General features: G+C 42.4%; 1 protein-coding gene and 1 long non-coding RNA gene across 30 annotated transcripts in view; one reads left to right on the top strand and one right to left on the bottom strand.

The window, feature by feature from the left end:
- The window catches only part of CIT (citron rho-interacting serine/threonine kinase), a 70442-nt gene extending 63888 nt beyond the window's left edge, over window positions 1–6554 (bottom strand). For 18 of the 21 annotated variants that reach the window (XM_015878249.3, XM_015878250.3, XM_015878248.3 and 15 more), the window contains exons 1-6: window positions 6246–6377; window positions 5373–5514; window positions 3203–3378; window positions 1487–1588; window positions 1141–1283; window positions 13–106 (exon numbers count right to left, since the gene is read on the bottom strand). In XM_015878249.3, the coding sequence (XP_015733735.1) occupies window positions 13–106; window positions 1141–1283; window positions 1487–1588; window positions 3203–3378; window positions 5373–5514; window positions 6246–6341 (753 nt within the window). In that variant the 5' untranslated portion in view covers window positions 6342–6377. Of the gene's footprint in view, window positions 1–12; window positions 107–1140; window positions 1284–1486; window positions 1589–3202; window positions 3379–5372; window positions 5515–6245; window positions 6378–6443 lie in introns of those variants that run through there. The other 3 variants (XM_015878246.3, XM_085556118.1, XM_085556119.1) reach the window with 3 other exon arrangements.
- Window positions 6555–6568: 14 nt separating this feature from the next.
- On the top strand, window positions 6569–17960 carry LOC107321509 (uncharacterized). 9 transcript variants are annotated; one of them, XR_014949197.1, is made up of 5 exons: window positions 6569–7565; window positions 7875–8045; window positions 8535–11447; window positions 12479–12629; window positions 13061–13904. It is a non-coding gene; the product is annotated as an uncharacterized LOC107321509 (long non-coding RNA). The 9 variants fall into 9 exon arrangements; XR_014949203.1 differs by lacking the exon at window positions 13061–13904 and adding an exon at window positions 17616–17960 and having other exon boundaries at window positions 6575–7565; window positions 11058–11447; XR_014949202.1 differs by having other exon boundaries at window positions 6575–7293; window positions 11058–11447.
- The last annotated feature ends 194 nt before the right edge of the window (window positions 17961–18154 follow it).

The raw sequence follows: 18154 nt of genomic DNA, 5'->3' as shown, positions 1-18154 counted from the left end.
TTAAATTATTACCATTTTGTTTACTGTCATTTTGGCAGCTGACCCAAAGTCTACCAGTTTAATGTGTCCTGTCCGGTCAATAAGAACATTCTCTGGTTTGATGTCTCTGTAAACAAGAAGAAAGCAATCAGTGCCTTTTTGTGTCTTTCCCCAGCGTCACATCTGGACAATAGCAACTCCCTTTTTAGCTACACTCAAGTATATACTCAGCTGCACAAAACCTTAACAATGCATTACTATTTGAGTCTCATTTCCCACTGCTGTACTGCTTCAATTAAATATGAAATTGGTCAAATTCCCTTCATCATCACAAGATCCCTTCATCTCATAACTGTTTATAAATATCCAAACTGCAGGAGCCAAGTCGATGGAGGTGGAGTCTTTAAGGTGGCGAGCAAGAATAGAAGGAGCAATGGGCAGAAACTGGAACACAGGAAGTTCCACACTGACACAAGGAAGTTGGAGTGACTCAGCTTACTCTGTGCATCTTTCAAATCCAAGCAGCCACCTTACATTAGAAAGCCACAATCTATATGATCTAAATGCAACCATTTCAGCTGCTTGGAACATAAAATACTGCATGACACATCCAAAGTCTCAGAACGGATGGAATAAATCTTCCTTTAAAAAAAGGACATCTACAAGAAAGGAAACATACAATTCTACCCGTCAATAAATGGGATGAATCAACACTAAGAATTACAGCTGTAGCCTTCGTGTTTTGATACAATTTTTAGAAAATTCTGCAGTATTTAACTATTCCAACATATTACACCGCCCTCTTCAACAAGCAGGTACAGCAAGCTTTAATAATTACATTACTTTCTTGTATTTCTTGGTTCTAATAAAAAATAAGCCTTTGCTCTAGAAAATATTTTTCTATTAAGGATTGTTTTGTGCTAAAGGAAATATATGTAACAATAATTTCTTAATATTAGTTTGAAATTTACATCAAAGTTAATGCCTTTAGCTGCAATCATAGTTTATGTATGATTAATTTTCTAATCTCTTCTGATACAGCATGTGAAATATTGTCCTTGAAGAGGACGGAATATAAACAAGAACGCATCATTCCAGGACACTTAATCTGGAATGACACTGATTAAACACCATGTGTGATGCAAAGCAGTTTTTACCTACCGGTGTACATAACCCATCTGGTGGACACTGTGAATGGCTAGAACCAGCTCTGCAAGATAAAACTGCACCATGCTCTCATCTAGTTGGTCCTCATACCGGTTTAAGAGGGACAGCAAGTCCCCTCCAGGCTGGTACTCCATAACCTTCATAAAATTTTAGAGGAAGAGATATAGTTTATATATGCCAAATGTATTCCATTCAACTCCTCCATATTACACTGGGTACGCATCAAAGAACAGCATGGAACACTGGAAAATGTGCAGAACGTAGGCAAAATTCAGACACACTGTTCTCAACTATAACAACGTTAACAGTGTTGAGTAGAGAAGAAAAAGACCAGCATTACCAAGTAAAGATTTTTCTTGTCTTGAAATGCATACTGTAACTGTGGAATCCATGGACTGGTACTCTGAGATAATATACTGCGTTCTTCCTCAAAAAATGACACCTACAAAAATAGGAAACATTCAGTTATATGCTGATGAAAATGGGCTAGAATACATTAGAATTCTCTGGTTTAAAAAGATGCAAGTCTGTGCCAAAGACATTATATATATATAAAAAAAAAAAATTGCTTAGAAACCATTAAATACCATTTCCTTGTGATGCGTGCTTTTAGAAAATTAATATTACTCCTTTGTGCTTTCAGTTCCCTCCCACCTTCTATTGTCCAGTTTGTTGGCAACTGAACAGTCCCTGAAGAAAAGGTCACCTCTCCTTTCAAACTGGTGAAGTTTCTATCAGTTTAGAGTGCAATCGTGACCTCATCTGGATTAGCCCTAATAAAATAATACTAATCTCAGACAAGCAGAAAAGATGCTATAAAATTATAGAGTAACACCTCACAATGGCTTGGGTTGGAAGGGACCTCAGGCTCCAACTCCTTGCCACAGGTAGGACCAGGGTCCCATCCAGCCTGGCCTCGAGGGACAAGGCATCTATAACCTCCCTAAGCAGCCTGTGCCAGCACTTCACCACTCTCTTGGTAAAGCACTTCTCACTGATATCCAACCAAAATCTTCCCTCAGTCAACTTAAAACCATTTCCCCTTGACCTGCCATTATCTACCCTTATAAAGAGTTGAATTCAGTAATAAATTCATGATATATATTAAAACACAAGTTTTTCTTGAAATCCTGTTTTCACAGCTATTCCTTTATTCAGACGTAGTGCTGGACAATAAGAAATTACTTTACAGAAATACTGCTAGTTCATTTAGATTATTGTTCCCTACTTTCACAAAGTGTCAAATTGTGGGTTTGCTCTTCTTGCCAGCCTGTGCCATAACAAGAGTAATTTTAGTTTATTCCCTTTTCTGACAGCCACAAAGAAGCTAGAGAATCTCAGGAGCAACTTCGCTGCAGCCATATGTTGGGAACAGCTAATCTAGATATTGCTATACAAACTCATGAGGCCTTTCACAGACTGTCCTATGTGTCATCTCTCATTAGTGGAAGATTAACTTCCATGTCTCAACAAACTGTGGTGACAACCTTCATTGCTGGGTTTTTTTTTGTTGTTGTTGTTGTTTGTTTGGGGTTTTCTGTTTGTTTTTAAGTTTTCAAGTTACAGCCTTTCCAGTTAGTGAGAGGCGCTCTGTAGACCAACAGTCACCACAGTTTGCCATCACATTCACTCTTGACATTCTGTGATGCTCTTTAAAATAAAATAAGAACTTAACGAGCGGATTACCTGCAAATTAAAGCTGCATCAAGTTGTTCATCAAGCTGATCGAAATAGACTTAATTTTTTTAATGTATTGTTTTTTGCCTTACAATTTAGATCAAAGCTCTTTGAGACATGGACTGTTTCTCTGTCTTGTATGGCACCTCACCCAGTAGATTCATGGTCTGTGACAATGGCTTTTAGACACAGCAGAACTACACACAGTTATAATACCTCATCGAAATGCAAGATTATTCTTCCTATCCCACACTAACATTAAATGAAATTTGTAAATTCATAAAAGATTTATTCTTAGGCATAATAGCAGTGAGAAAAAGAAAATGCTCATCAAATTGTAGCTTATGGTTCTTTTGTCATCACAGAAAAATATACATACGTGCTCCTGTGCCAACAAAGACTCCTTGCTCATCACCTTCATAGCGTACACATCACCAGTAACTTTCTCTCTTACTACTTTTACATCTGCAAAGTGACCACAGCCAACCACACTCTTTACGTCAAAATCCTTCACGCTGGGTTGGAGTTCCCTTAATTCAGCTATAGTCTCTGCATCTATAAAAATAAGACATTTATTTTTAGGTCAGCTAACTGGCACTTCATAATGAACACAACATCCGTTATGGGAAATAAAACAAAACAACAACAATAAAAAAAACAACACCAGAATATTTTCATTCCAGGCTCTAAAGAAATGTTAAATCATCCCAGAATACGCTTCTTAAAAAACAGCATATATAATACTAAAAAAAAACAAACCAAACACACCAGTATCAATACATAGTTAAAAGTGAAATATGGTACATACAAAAGAATCAGGAAATGCTAAGACAGTTCCCATAGCAACCATAATTCTGTCCCATTCATCACGCTATACATGGGTAGCCTCTTTTGTTTCTGATTTCTTTCCAGCTATCCCTTGCCAATACAAAGCATGTTCACTAAATACCAGGGCTTTAGCCAGTCGAGTTCTGCAAGTCCAATGGCAGGGTTCTGTCCTCTGCCTGTGGGAGGCACTAGTCCATTGTGTAACAAACATCCGTAGGCATTTCTTTCACAGGTTACTTTAGGTTTCCCATTGAGGAGTTTCAACCGCAACGCGCCGTGACAGATAATTGCTCTCTGTAGAGTGTTCTAAAAATTCCTCATAATCAGACAATTATTCTCAACTAAAAACTGCTGGTTGGAACTTCATAAAGAGCGTGATAAATTACTGTTTACCCAACTATTTGTGTTTCTTAGCAGAAAGGTTGATGAAGTTTTTCTGTCTGTTTGTTTTAAGGATTTGAGCACTTTCTCAGTATTTAGTCCTACTTGCTGAATCCATCCGGAATTATTTCTAAAGTACAGAATTGCTACTTAAAAGTTTCACAATGGAAAATATGGATAAAACATGAAACCTAAACTACTACTTCACACTGAAAGAACCAAGTATTGGCAAAATAATTCCTACGTATTGTTTACCTCTTCCATCCTGTTTTCAACATCATTCTATTGTACATACTTAGAACAACATGCAGCATCAACAAAAAATGCTTCAACTAGAAGCATAATACAGCCTAAGAAAGGTGAACATTGGTGATGCCTCACCTCGAGTACTGTGTTCAGTTTTGGGCACCTCAGCACAGGAAAGACATGGAGGTACTGGAGCAGGTCCAGAGAAGGGCAACGAGGCTCATGAAGGGCTTGGAGAATCAGCCCTACGTGGAGAGGCTAAGGAAGCCGGGGCTGTTTAGTCTGGGGAAAAGGAGGCTGAGAGGAGACCTTATCACCCTCTTCCAGTACCTGAAAGGTTCTTACAGTGAGAGTGGGGCAGGTCTCTTCTCACTAGTGACAAGTGACAGGACAAGGGGAAATGGCCTCAAGTTGCGCCAGGGCAAGTTTAAGTTAATTAGGAAGAACTTCTTTACAGAAAGGGTAGTTAGGTATTGGAATAGGCTCCCCAGGGAGGTGGTTGAATCGCCATCCCTGGTTGTGTTTAAGAGCCATTTGGATGTGATACTCAGGGATATGACTTAGTGTAGGGTTTTTAGAGTTACGGTACTGGTTAGGCTGCGGTTGGACTTGGTGATCTTCAAGGTCTTTTCCAACCTGGGTAATTCTATGATTCTATGATTAAAGTCACAGATTCATTATGGTTGGAAAAGACCATTAAGATCATCTAAACCAACTGTCAATGGCACCCCCACCACTCCCAATAACCACATTCCCTCAGTGCTACACCTCTGTAGCTCTTGAACCTCCAGGGACAATGACTCCACCAGTCCCTGGGCAGCCTGTGCCGCTACATCACCACTCTTTCCCAGAATACTTTTCCTAATATGCAACCTGAGTTACAGCACCTTAGAATCCACTTGCAATCTGCCCTTACGGACCTATATAAAGTTTAAGAAGACTCCAAGCTTCCCTTTGCAACACTGAGTCAGCCCACAAAAAACAAGACACCAGCCATCGACAAATGTAAGTGACCACAACGTGATTTAAATATTCAGGTTCTTAAGGACTATCTTTTAAAACAACACCTAAAAACTACTCCAAGGAACACTTACACTTCTTGACAAAGTTGCCAACGTGTTTGATTTTCATTAAAGCAGGGTTTCTACATTCTTCAAACAGAGCGAATAAAGAATCGAGGATGCCTTCCCGGGAGAGAGGAGACATCTGCTGTTGAGTCACAAAGAGTGGCTTCCCCTGGAATAAAAAAGAAGCAACAGCAGATGGAGTCTCAGACAACAATGAAAAGCCCCAAATCAATAACATATGTATAGAACAGATTATATATTATTCATTTAAGAAATCACTACTTTAGAAATCAGGCAAATAACGCAAAAGCGTGAGGTAAATATATCAACTCAGGTCTTCTAAACCTAACGGCTGACACAGGTAGGTTACCTTTAGACAAAGCAATCATCTAAAGGTTGTTAAAGCTCATATCACAGCTTTCTTGGATCTATCTACAACCACTGATGGCTCTGATCCGACTGCTTGTCCTTGACATCGCACCATATGTTTTATTCATGGTACAAATAGATTAAGCAATCAGCATCAATATTAGCTCCAGAAGGAGAAGCTGTTGCACCTCAGAGGATCAAACAGCAGCTGGCAGCGGAAATTCATCTCCTGACAAACTCTCATTGTATCTCTCAAGGAAAAGGTGAGGATTAAAAGACACAGAACACAGTGTTCTATCTTTATGTGGGAAAATCCACTGATATTAAAACATTACCAGACGCACAACACAACTCTAAACTTTAACAACCCATCTCCTTCCTTTACCCCTACCTCCAAAATAAAAAACCACAACCAAAACCCTATAGGGGCGTGCTTTGAGATCCACACAGTGAGAGCTGCGCTGTGGCACATTGAGATGGACACGGACACGGCTGAGGTGAGCAGACACAACACCAGACATGATTCTTTACCTGAAAGAGCAGGTTGAGGCGGGAGGCGCGGCTGGCGATGGGCTCCACAGGGCCCGTGTCAGCCGTGCTGCGCACACTGTGCTTGAACTTCAACATCCCGGCAGCTTATCTCGCATAAAGGGGCACCTGAAAGAAGGAGAGGCGCTGTGAGCGACCGACATCGAAGGGCACAGCGCTGTTTGCGCCTCACACACCCACCACCCGCAACGCCGCCTCGCGTCCCCTCAGCGGGCGCCTCAACTTTACCGCCATCCAGGTTTGAACGCGGCGGGGGCGTGTCCTCGTCATCATCCCTTCCGGCGGCGCGCCCTCCCCTCAGCCAATCGGGAGGCGCGGTGCGGCGGAAGTGCGGCCCTGAGGGGATGCGGCCTACTCAGAGGCGCAGCCGGTAACGGCCATAAGGGGCTGCTCCTCCTTCCCGCCACAGAGCTGGCTCGTAGCTCTCCTCAGGGCCCGGAGGGGCGAACAACCGCAGCACTGGGGCAGCGCCGTGCACACCTGCCTTACATGCTGCTTATTGCAGCCTTTCAATACCTGAAGGGAACTTAGTCCCAGGAGGGGAGTAAACTCTTGGGAAGGGCTGACAATAGCAGGACACGGGGAAATGGTTTTAAGTTAAAAGAGGGAAGATTTAGGTTGGATGTCAGGGGGAAGTTCTTCACTAGGAGAGTGGTTAGGCCCTGGAACAGGCTGCCCAGGGAGGTTGTGGATGCCCCGTCCTTGGAGGTGTTCAAGGCCAGGTTGGACGGGGCCCTGGGCAACCTGATCTAGTAAAGGTGTATGTTTGGTGGCCCTGCCAGGCAGGGGGGTTGGAACTACATGATCCTTGAGGTCCCTTCCAACCCGGGTCATTCTGTGATTCTGTGATTCTTCTCTCAGACCGTTGCAATGAGTCATTCTGTAATAATAGCCGGGGCTGGAGCCGGTTCAGCCATAGGCTGGCAGTATTGAACCGCCCTATAGTGCTGCCAGAGGGGAAATAGAAACGTTTTATAGCAGCTTTTAATGTTGTGGTGAAGATTGAGCAAAGCCCCAAAATAGAGGCAAGGTAACACTTTGGGAAAGGGGAACTTCACTGAAACCAAGACAAAGGGTAACTGTAGATAGTTTACATTTAAAAGCGCAGGGAAAGGGGGAATTACAGACGCTTAGTCAAAATAAAACCAGAGAAGAGGGCAATAAAGATAAGAAACTGTCCGGAGACCTCTGACAAGAAGAAGGATTAGATCCCCCCGGGCAAGATGATGCCGACATGGGAGAATGATACCAGCAGATAACACCAAGAAGAAAACAGAAGAAGAATTTCACCCCAAAACAACGGCAAGGGTCACGGGGAATGGGGTCAGGGGGAATGAGGGAATGGGGTTGTGAGGAATGGGGCCATAGGGAATGTAATGAATATGTAATCAAACTGAGGAGGAGACTATTGATTATGTATTAGCTTAACCTATATCTGTAACACACTTTTCTCCTTACGGTGTGCAAGTTTGGAGGAGCTATCCCCCTTGCACCCAGCGCTGCGCAACACTGGAATAAACATACCTGCTTTATAACCCATCTCTGGATTATAGAGTTTGATTCCGCAAGTCAGTGGTTTAAAATGTTCGTTTGACCTCTCTGTCCTTTCAGTGCCGTGTGGCCGTTTGAGTCGTGTATAGGATAATTAGCTTTCAAGTGGAGCAGCGCCAGCTCGGCCTCCTCTACGTGCCATCCATCAGAATGCTGGGTGGAATGCAGCATGACCTTGTGTAGCAGCAGAGCAGCAGCAGTGATGGCAGTGGAGAGCAGCAGCATGAACCGGTATGCACACATACATTGCATGTAACTGGTCCTGTATGCACACATACACTGCATGTAACTGGTCCTGTATGCACACATACATTGCATGGTTACACAAAACATGATGCCATTGCAAAGCGCTCCTTGTTATACAGTGTCTGGGCAGCATTTAAGCTGGTAATAGCAATCGAAATGATAGTGTCCCTTTCAGGTCATCGTGTTGCTGTATAGTGACTTGACAAGCCTTGCTCTGCAGCAATCATCTTAGTTATACCGGTTTGACATTTAGCCATGGACCAATGGCTTGATTATGCAAGTCATTTCTTACAGACCTGTGCTCCATCCTACCTCTTCCACTCTATCTCTGGAACAATTATGCTTTTAAGGTATTTCTCATCTCAAAGTTACATATTTGGGCTCATTTCAAGTTATTAAGCCTGAAAGAGCTTTTAAAACCTAATTTACTGTCCACCGCCTCCCTTGCCAATGTGCTCTTTGGATTCCGCTCAGGTCACTGTCATTGCCTGCATCCCATCCACAACTGCAAAGCATAAGAGTGATCAGCTCGGAAACATAAGTGCACCAAAGAGCTTCCTTTTCATGCACCGTTGAGTTTTCATGCTAATGCATTTGAGTAAAATACCACATTGATCTTTGGGCCTCCATCTTGTCTGAAGATTTTAGTCAAGTCTCAGCTGTCTGCCATCCAACCATAGAGGAGAACTTGGCACTTCTTCGACTTTCCTCTTCTCCAACCTACCTTGTACACAAATGTCATGTGTTGTAACTGCCAAAATCACTGATAAACACCTGCACTATTTCTAACGCCACCTAGGAAATTACTGTGTCTGTTCATCAGTTTAGATTTAGCAAATGGGGGAAGCAACAAAGCCGAGATCATTTCTATGTTGTGTTCAAGTTACAAAGTGTGGCTGATTCTCTTCTCATCCCTGCAGGCTGGCATAGAACACCAATCCACAACCTGGCTGAGGAGATGGGTCATTAAATCATTTACCTCATCCTCATTGGGCTGCCCTTCCCCTTCTGCAGTGAGAAATGCTACCTCTGGGTGTCCCACACAAAAGCCTGTATTTGTTAGACCAGCCAAATAATTTGCACAGCCCTGCTTGGCTAAAAGACTAATCCAGCCTGCTGGATAAGTCTTCTCTCCACTGCCCAGGTTCTATTAAAGTATGTTTAGTTGCTACAAGCTTCATATTTATAACTTAGTTCTCCTCAATAATATTGTCCTTAATAAAGCTGATCCTCACTTAAAGGTTCGTGAGGAAACCTGCAATTGTACAAAGCAAGGGGTAATTCCTTACAATTAAATGAATAGGTCATCCAAAAACAGTGAACAGCTCTACGATTTTTGCTAATCAGGTCCCACTGTGGTGCTCAACGTGTTTCAGCATCTCACCATGCATTGAACTGGTTACCATCTGTTTGGCTTTTAGTTCTTTAATAAAAGTAGGGATTTCCCTTTAATCCCTTGGCCAAATTTTTCCTCCCTCGTGCTGTTGTATAGCATGCCAAGGTGACTGTATTACACATATAGAAAAGCAGAAGATCAGACAAGCAAGTATGCTAACTTCTCACCGAGAACCTGAGGCTCATTCTCATCCAAACTAACGTAACCATATTGTAATGGATAGAGAGAGTGCCAAATCCCTTTGTAACACCATCTGGCTGTGAACTTCTGCATGTACAGCAGCAGCATTCTTAAGGACCTTCATCTTTAGAGCAGCAGGAAGGGGCAAGTAGCTTCCTCTCCAAAGAAAGCTAGGAAGGCAAAGAGAAACACCAGGAAAGCAATAGCATTCTTTCCTCTGCAGTACTTTTAATTTCCTCCTGGTAATTTCTGGGAGAAGACCACTCTGCAGTTATTCTCCTAGGATAAGCAGAAAGGAAATGAAACATCAGGGCGCCTGTATGGTTTTCTTGGTGCTTCTTCCCTACACTTCCACTAGAAATTAGATAGCGAGGTACATCTGATAATATCCTTCAAGGTTATTCTGAATGAAACAGTGAAGGCCTTTTTTGTTTGTATTAGCAATGTGCTCACGTATTATCTACATTTATCTTCATTACTTTTTTAATACAATGTTTTAGCTTTCTTTATATTCACACAAGTAGAATCCATTAAAATAATGTTTTAAATAAACACAGTAGTCTTCCTGTTAGATAGCCATCATCTATATTCTTAACTATTTAATTAAAGGCAAACAGGTACCCATGGTGCTCTTCACACCCAATCCTTCAAACAGCATTCAGTGATTGTCCACATCACCAGGCTCTCCCAACATTACAGCCCTGTGCTGAATCGCTCTGTAAAGCCAAAACAGTCTCGTGTTCATAGAGAAAAGAACACTTTGTATGTAGGTTGCTCTGAAAGTAATGCCTCCTATTTATTTCCGTAGGAGCTACAAAAACAAAAAGCACAGTAACACTATTTGATAAGACAAATTCTCAGCTGCAAAACAGTTTTTCAGCTGTCACTGCCATTAGCTGTATATTTACACCAGCAATGACAAAGAGCCTATGAGCTGTGCTTATAAAAACATGCACCAATGGACATGACCAACTGTCACCACTGAAATGCACCCCCACCACCTCACTGTGCTCACATCCACTGCTAGATCTCCATCAGCGTTCAGCAAGCATCAGTGAATGTCAGTGGGTGCTTTTCTCACATGGAGAATCTCAGTTCCTTGCCTTTGCTTCATACACACCTCCATGTCAGACACCATTTTTACATACTGCCCCTCTGCTGCCATCTGCCACACAGCAACAGAATGCAATGGGGTGCTGGTGGGAAGATTCAGCCTCTACTGCTGTACCACCAATGTCTGCCTCTGATATTGTGGGCTGACAGCATAAAATAGGAGGCATCACTTTTGGAGCAGCCACATGAAATTAAGCTTTTTCTTTCTCATAATTTGTCCTCCACATTCTTTATATACTTATATGCATATAGATGCCATAAAACAAGTATATCATTACTTAGCAGGTAAATAATTCATTAATTTCTAGGTGCGGTGAAAAGCAAATGATCCTTGTCATCCCTCAGGCTTCCTTTGTGCTATTACGGGAACACCCCTGCTTTAAAAAGAGAATCATTTCATGGAAAGCGATTTATTAAACTTCACGATCTGCCAAGACCCGTGAATATTGATGTGCTCTCATTAGCACCCTCTGCAAGAGCTGGAAACTCAATTTGTCGTGGCGTAACGGGAATTGTGTGTTGCAGAGCAACGAGTGGCGGGGTCTGAATTAAAGCAAAACTGACAAAGCGTCCCAGCAATTATAATCAACTGCTGTTTTGTTTTAAATGTGGCTAAAGAACCGCTCACATGCCTTCAGTGACATGGAAAATAAGATAATACTGGACTCTTCTAGAAGATAAAGCCTCAAACGGTACAGGTACAGTTCATCATCTGGAGGTTGCATAGAACAGAATGCTCAGTTACTCTGGAATTTAAATACAGTAATTGCGCACACAGTGGCCGTGCCAACCTATCTCTTACCCAGACTCCAAAGGAAAATACGAACTGTCTTTATTGTGAAAGTATGAAATTCAGTTGAGAGCACAATTAAAAATGATGGGCAGTTTAGTCTTAAGTTGGTCCTAAGACAAACAAATTCTAGTAGTTCGAAGGAGGACTTTTCCTTGCTCTAAATCAACAAATGCGCATGAAAGACACCAGAGCAGTAACCTACCTGCTGGTGGGATGGTGATAAACATTTCAGTGCCATGTGCTGTGCTTCCATTGAGAAACCTGGCATTCCTCGCCTTCCTACGGTCCTGAATTGTGTTGAGAGAAGTTGTGACTCAATGCAGTCCACGTGCTGTATTCGGAGACTGGAACTCTGACCTCCATCAAGGGACAGTTCTCCCAAAAGATTAATTCTGCCTTAATATCATTAGCAGGCTCTTCCTTAGTTGATCTCTATCGCAGAAATCAGCCAGAAACAGAGGTGTGCCAGACAGACATCACCACAGCCGACCCTGATGAACAGCTGAGCCGTGCATCCCCATAAAACTTTGTGGCTGACTTCCAGAAAGGTGGAAGAATGAGAATTAATTTAGGAGTCAGGGAGGTGGCGTTGGAAGTGACTCGTATTGCTGCCCCCCTGTGATTTTGGAGAGGGTGGGTCTGGCTACTGCTTGGAGCCTTGCGGAACACATGTGAGGAGTTCCAAGGCCTGTTATGTAAAAGCAAGACAAAACTACTCACTTCTACCTCTAGTATAACAAGTACCTTCAGACTGAAGCATCAAAATTAAGCATTAACATAGATTAATATTCTTTTTAAGTAAACCTGCTGAAGTTACGTGAGTCCTTCTGAAGTGCTTTGTTACTGACTGCGGTGAATTAAGTTAAGATGTAAGAATAGACTTGACTTATTCATGTAAATGAACTTAAAAGAGGTTCTGATTTTTATCTTTTACAGACTTACTCCCAACTCTTGCAGCAAACAACAACTTGTGCACAGCAGCTGTGCAGGATGGTGGCAGACGTGAACAACAGCAGCAGTAGTTCAGAGTGAAAATAGAAGCATCAGATGCGTCAGTGACAGCCTTAATGTGGAAGGACTCTTCCAGGTAAGACTGAAAGGAATCCAGTTCTGATTGCCTGTCTATTTTTTAATTTGGAATCACGATTTTGGTACTTTACAGATTTCAGATGTTCTTGCTCTGAGTGGGTGTGTTCATTCCTGCCTTGGAGAAATCAGCCATGGCAGCCTACATGTTACTTTATTTAATTCTTCTAGAATTAGTTCTGTACTGTTTGCTTGAAGGCCAAGAAATATTTTACAGTAACTATTGTGGAATTCTGATTTTTAAGCAGCTTTCCATTATAAGAATTGCGATGACAAGGGATGAAAAGAAAGCAGTGACAAAGAGCGAGGCAACTTAATGCTCAAATAGGGATCAATTGGCAATTGCTGGCTGTGCTGCAGGTCAGGTTGCTGTTGGCCTGGCTCACGTTGTTTTCTTACACTTTTATCTTTCTTCTGCTGTTTGGCTACAAGACCAAACGGAGAGGAAAAAAATGAATAAATGGCGGGAGCTGTTGCAGTGCTGCAGTGCTCACAGCCTTCCAAGAAGCTGCATTTTGCCATTCTTCACAGATGGATGAAAATTAAAACACCAGCTTTGAAAGAAGAATGGGAACTCCAGATGAAAGAACGGTTCCTGTGGAATGAATGTATCTTGTAATAGAAAAGGATTGGGACTACTTTTCTTAAAGTACTGCAGATGGACTTCCTTCCTTAGGTCTTAAAAATCAGTGTTTATTGAAAGGTGTTTCTATGCTTGTGTTTCAGATTCCTCTGTAATTGAAAGAATAGCGTACATATAAAGCTAGGATATGTTCCACCTTCTGCTCTTCCCATCACTCAGCCATCCAGTTTTCCTCAGAGCAATGAAAAGTTCTCAGGCATTGATCCTCTGAGCTTTGAAATGGATCAGAAGGCACATTTATGAGTTGTACCAGAGGGTGAAACAGCTCATAACAATTACTTTCTTAGGAACAAGGACAGAAGTGCAGATTTGTTGGGCTCATTAAACCTTACAAACATGAAATAGAAATCAGTCAGCATTTCATATCCAACAACTGTGAGATAAAAGCCCAACAGCCAACCTCAACATGACAAATAAAAATGACAAAACATTCTAGACTGAAGAACACTGATTTGCTAACAAACCTCCCAGTGCTGACCACAGGCTGCTACTTAAAATCCTCCATAAGACAGCAGGGAAAGCAGTGGGGAAGGCTGAGTTCTGCATCAACTCAGTCCACTATGAAAACAAGTATTCGGAGATGAAGGTTTTAGAATACAAGATGCTTGAATAAAAAGGTGTTTTCATGCCGGCTGTATGGACCATTTGTCCTTTGTCTGCTCAGTACGCTCCTGGGTTTCACTGGGATGCCTCTTAGTATGCCAGCAACAAAGGATGATCCATCTCCTAGTTAGTGTCAATAATCCTACTGCTCCTCTGCTTCCCCAAGCTGGGATTCCTCAATGAGGAGGCGCAGCCATGGCAATGCTAGCAGTGCCAACAACAGCCACCACGTGAGTGCTAAAGGATGGCTGCTCCTCAGCCTGTCTTCCCACCTCCTGGGCAAAAACACCATCCAGACCTTCAAAAACTTTCAATAAGCAAGATATTTGTAAATCACAAGAGACATAAAAAGCCTGCTTCATGCACTCTCCTGTCCAACACCCAGCCATGGTGTGAATAGGAAGGCACACCGAGTCAGAAGTCCCAGCAGATCAGAAAACGGCAGCCTCTAAATAACATTTTTCTTCCCTGCCAACTCTCTTGTCAGGACTCTCTGCCCAAGCTGCCCATAAACTGTTGGTAGATGGATGCTCTCTCACACCATTTGCACGGTACTTTACACCAGAACCACAGGACTTCAGTTGTAAAAAGCAGTCAATGAACCTGGGCAGCTTGTGGTGCTTGGTGACAAATTCTCACTGCCTGCACGGCTATATTTTCATGTAGACAAAAATAGCTAACACCGCGCTTGCATGCAAAAAGTCATCTGCTACTTATCTAATGTGTAATTCAATAATCCCTATAATTGATCTTCATTGACAGTTTATGCAAGCTCACTCACCCACACTGCACATATTGTGCTTCCTGACATAATTCCCAACATAGACTGTGATATTTCAACAGAGGAAGCTTGTTAAATCGGGTCACACAAAATAAAGAATCCGAATCTGCTGCAAGTCCTTACCGCTGCCTGCCTTTTCACCTCCCCCTCATCCAACAAAAAACCTGTTGGTAATTTTCTAACAGGTCAACAATGCAATACTGCCATTTTGTTACCTGTTGATGGAGTTTGGAAGAAAAACTCGTCGTTGTTTTTTCCCTGGACACCAGATTATTACTGTTGATCAGACGTAACTGCCAGTCTTCATTGCTTCCACATGGTTTGATTTTCCCTGGAAGTGCCATATATGCCTTAATGATACGTGGAATTAAAAGAATCCTGAATCAGTTCCCAGCTAATGAGATGCTGTTTCTGAGATAGGCCAATAAAGGACATTTACCCTCCCACAGACAAAGCAAAACAAAAATTGTGGCGTTGATAACGGCTCTTCAGGTGTCTGAATGAGGGGTATCTAACTTCAGGGAAACGCAAGCAATAGATCCATTTCCACTTCAGTAACTGTAAATAAAGAGGAACACGATGTTTCTGTTATTATACAAACACGATTACTTTGCCAGCATTCTCTTACCCTTCCAAAAGACACTTATGCTCCAAAGTACTGAGGTATAGGAAGAGTTTAGCGGAGTACCAGCTGATACAGAAAACCAATGGCAGCAGAAACCAGGCAGAGTTGAATAGCAGCATAATAGGAATATCCATATACTTACTGGGAGAAATGTCTTCTTTGAAAGAGAGGCCAGGTGTTGGGCCAGGCTGCCCATGGAGGTGATGGAGTCACTCTCCCTGGAGGTGCTCAAGGGATGTTGAGATGTTGTACTTAGGGATGTGGCTTCCTGGGGAAGTACTGGTGGTAGGAGGATGGTCAGACTGGGTGATCTTGGAGGTCTTTTCCAACCCTGGTGATTCTATGATTTTACACCAGTATATCAGACACCTTTGGTTTAATTTCCTGCAAATACAAATAAGACTGCAGCTTTTTAAATGAAGCATTAATTGAAGCTCAGAGGCAGACACTTCTCCACAGATTCCATTATTACAGATTCTCTTGTCAACTTTAAAGACCAACGCCATAGCACCTAAACAAATGACTCCCATAAATAACCTCTTCCAATCTCAAGCTTTCCCCCCATTAGCTGGAAATAATCTGCTGGGGTAACTTACCCACTGTGCAGCTGAATGATTGCCCACATTCTGATGGCTATAGCACTTCACCTCATTGAGCTAGTAAACCATCAAGAGAAAAAGGGGAAGCAACCAAGGGTAACCTGTGTGCAGAGGCAATTAAAAGTCACAGTAACCTGCTCTTACCAGAACCACAGCGAGGTTCTACGGAGGTTTCTGCACAGAAGGATGCTGGTACGCTCCAATGGATAGCGCAGTATTTCACAAGCTCTGTGAACATATCATTTTATATGGAAGCATCTTCTTTTTCCCCTCAGAGCAACTTCCAAAACACTGAACAAACAAAAACACTTCAAGGGCAAAGGCATAAATACTTCTGTTATTTGTATATAGGTTACTCTTGTGAATAAAAAAATGGAGTAAGGTCAGTACAGCCTGTATCTTACCTATCACTCACAACAAGTAGCACAAAACTGACCCAAGAAGTAGCAAGGATTGATAGCTCTGTGTCAGACTGCGTGGTGTGGGTGAGTCCCATGGGCTTATTTGGTAGGAGAGTTCAAGCAGCACTTTAGGAAGCAGTTGCCTCACCCTATTTTGGCCTTTTTCTGGCTGAAGTTTGTTCACTTAAACATAAAATCTGGGAGATAGTACATATTACTCTCTGCAATGTCCTTCAATAAAAGCAGTGAGGGGAAATATAAAAATTAATGAAATTCTTGTAGGGCTATGTCTGACTCTTCACAAGACTTTTGAAGCCTCTTTACCTCCTTACCAACAAGACCGACTTCATCTGGTTCTAAACATCTTGCCACATGTACAGTAACAATAATGAAAAGATGGTAGTTGTAAATACCCAAAAGGTTATTTACAGGAAAAACTCACCAATATGGAAGCTGTCAGTCTGCTGGGAACCACTGAGGCAATCTCCACCAAAGAATGATCTCCAAGAGATGCTGCCTTAGTGGTGGTCAGCCCTTAAATGAGGTCTAAAGGAGGTGGAGTCAAGCTCCACCCCTTTTGGGAGCACAGCTAAATTACTCTCACCTGTGCTCCCACAGCTGACCCAACACTTGCCTCAGCTGATTAATCAGAGGTTCAGGCTGTGATTACTGATTTCACATACACCACGCAACATACTGGAAGCTTTAGAAACTAACCTGATCTCCAGGAGGAGGACAACCACACTCCAAAGCACAAGACATACAAAAGAATACTCAGCCAAACCAGGCTCTGATGGAGAGCCCAAGTTACTGTAGGTAGACACCAGAGTCTCTGCATATAACCTTAGAGGCTGTCAAGCGAGCAAAGCACATGCCTGATCTCAGCATCCTTTTACAATAGCACCAGAGTGCTCATCAACCCCACTGAGCAATATTTGGCCTCACATTTGTCACTTCTCCCCTTTGTCACACTGCAGCCACATACCCCATGGGAGAGGTGGGCTGTGAGCTCAGATCAAAGCTGTACGACATGTTCATGGGTGTCATTTCCAATGTGACTGAGCTCACCCAGCCTTTGCAGACAGGAAAAGATTTAAAATGAGAAACAAGAATAGAAGGTACTTTATTGAGGTAACATTCCTACCTGAATTTCACCCCCATATGGCTTGCGTGTGGGTGATTATTAGATTAAAGCAATTAATAAAATGCTGAATATGTCGGTGACAAATAGGGTCTACGCACTCCCTAAAACATCTCTGAGTATGCAGAGCAATAATATGGGAAAGGCAGGGCAGAAAGACAAAGGAAACTTTTAATCTTTGGGTTTATTTTTAGGTCATCTATTGAATGAAGCTTTGCCTTTTCCATCAAACACCCCCACCGTGCAGCAGAGCAAAGATCCATCAACCCAGAGCATCACCGCTTTCTTCGTGGTGCTGTTTCTCTCTCTCAGTGTGGTTAGCTAATTAGATCTCCTCTGATCAATCATTGAATTACTGCTTCAGAAAGGCATTACGGTCTGATGAGAGTGCCTCACAGCATTCGAGCGCTTTGATTTGTCGGTCCTAACACGTTTACAGCTAGTGTGAACTTGGTCATCCCAGCAAGAATACAGAAATGCTTCTTTTAAATTACAAGCGTGATTTATCTCGCAGTTTAATAAATGACCAATAAAGCTATTGTAATATGGTTACTTTCCTTCCCCTCTCCTTTTTTTTTTTTTTGCATGCAAGGCTGATCTCTTTCATGTTTTCCATTCCTCTTATGTTTTGATCTCAAGCTCTTCCAATCTGCAGCCCCCTCTCAAGCTCATGTTCCATTCAGCTCTTTTAATGCCGTCAGCATCACACACCTTGGACTTCAGCTGTGCTTAC

Source organism: Coturnix japonica, chromosome 9 (genome assembly GCF_054131305.1).
Source record: "Coturnix japonica strain WE chromosome 9, WE-NBRP24, whole genome shotgun sequence".
Lineage (NCBI taxonomy): Eukaryota > Metazoa > Chordata > Aves > Galliformes > Phasianidae > Coturnix > Coturnix japonica.
The sequence above is the reverse complement of the archived record's forward strand: the minus strand, read 5'-3'. Positions and strand labels throughout refer to the sequence as shown.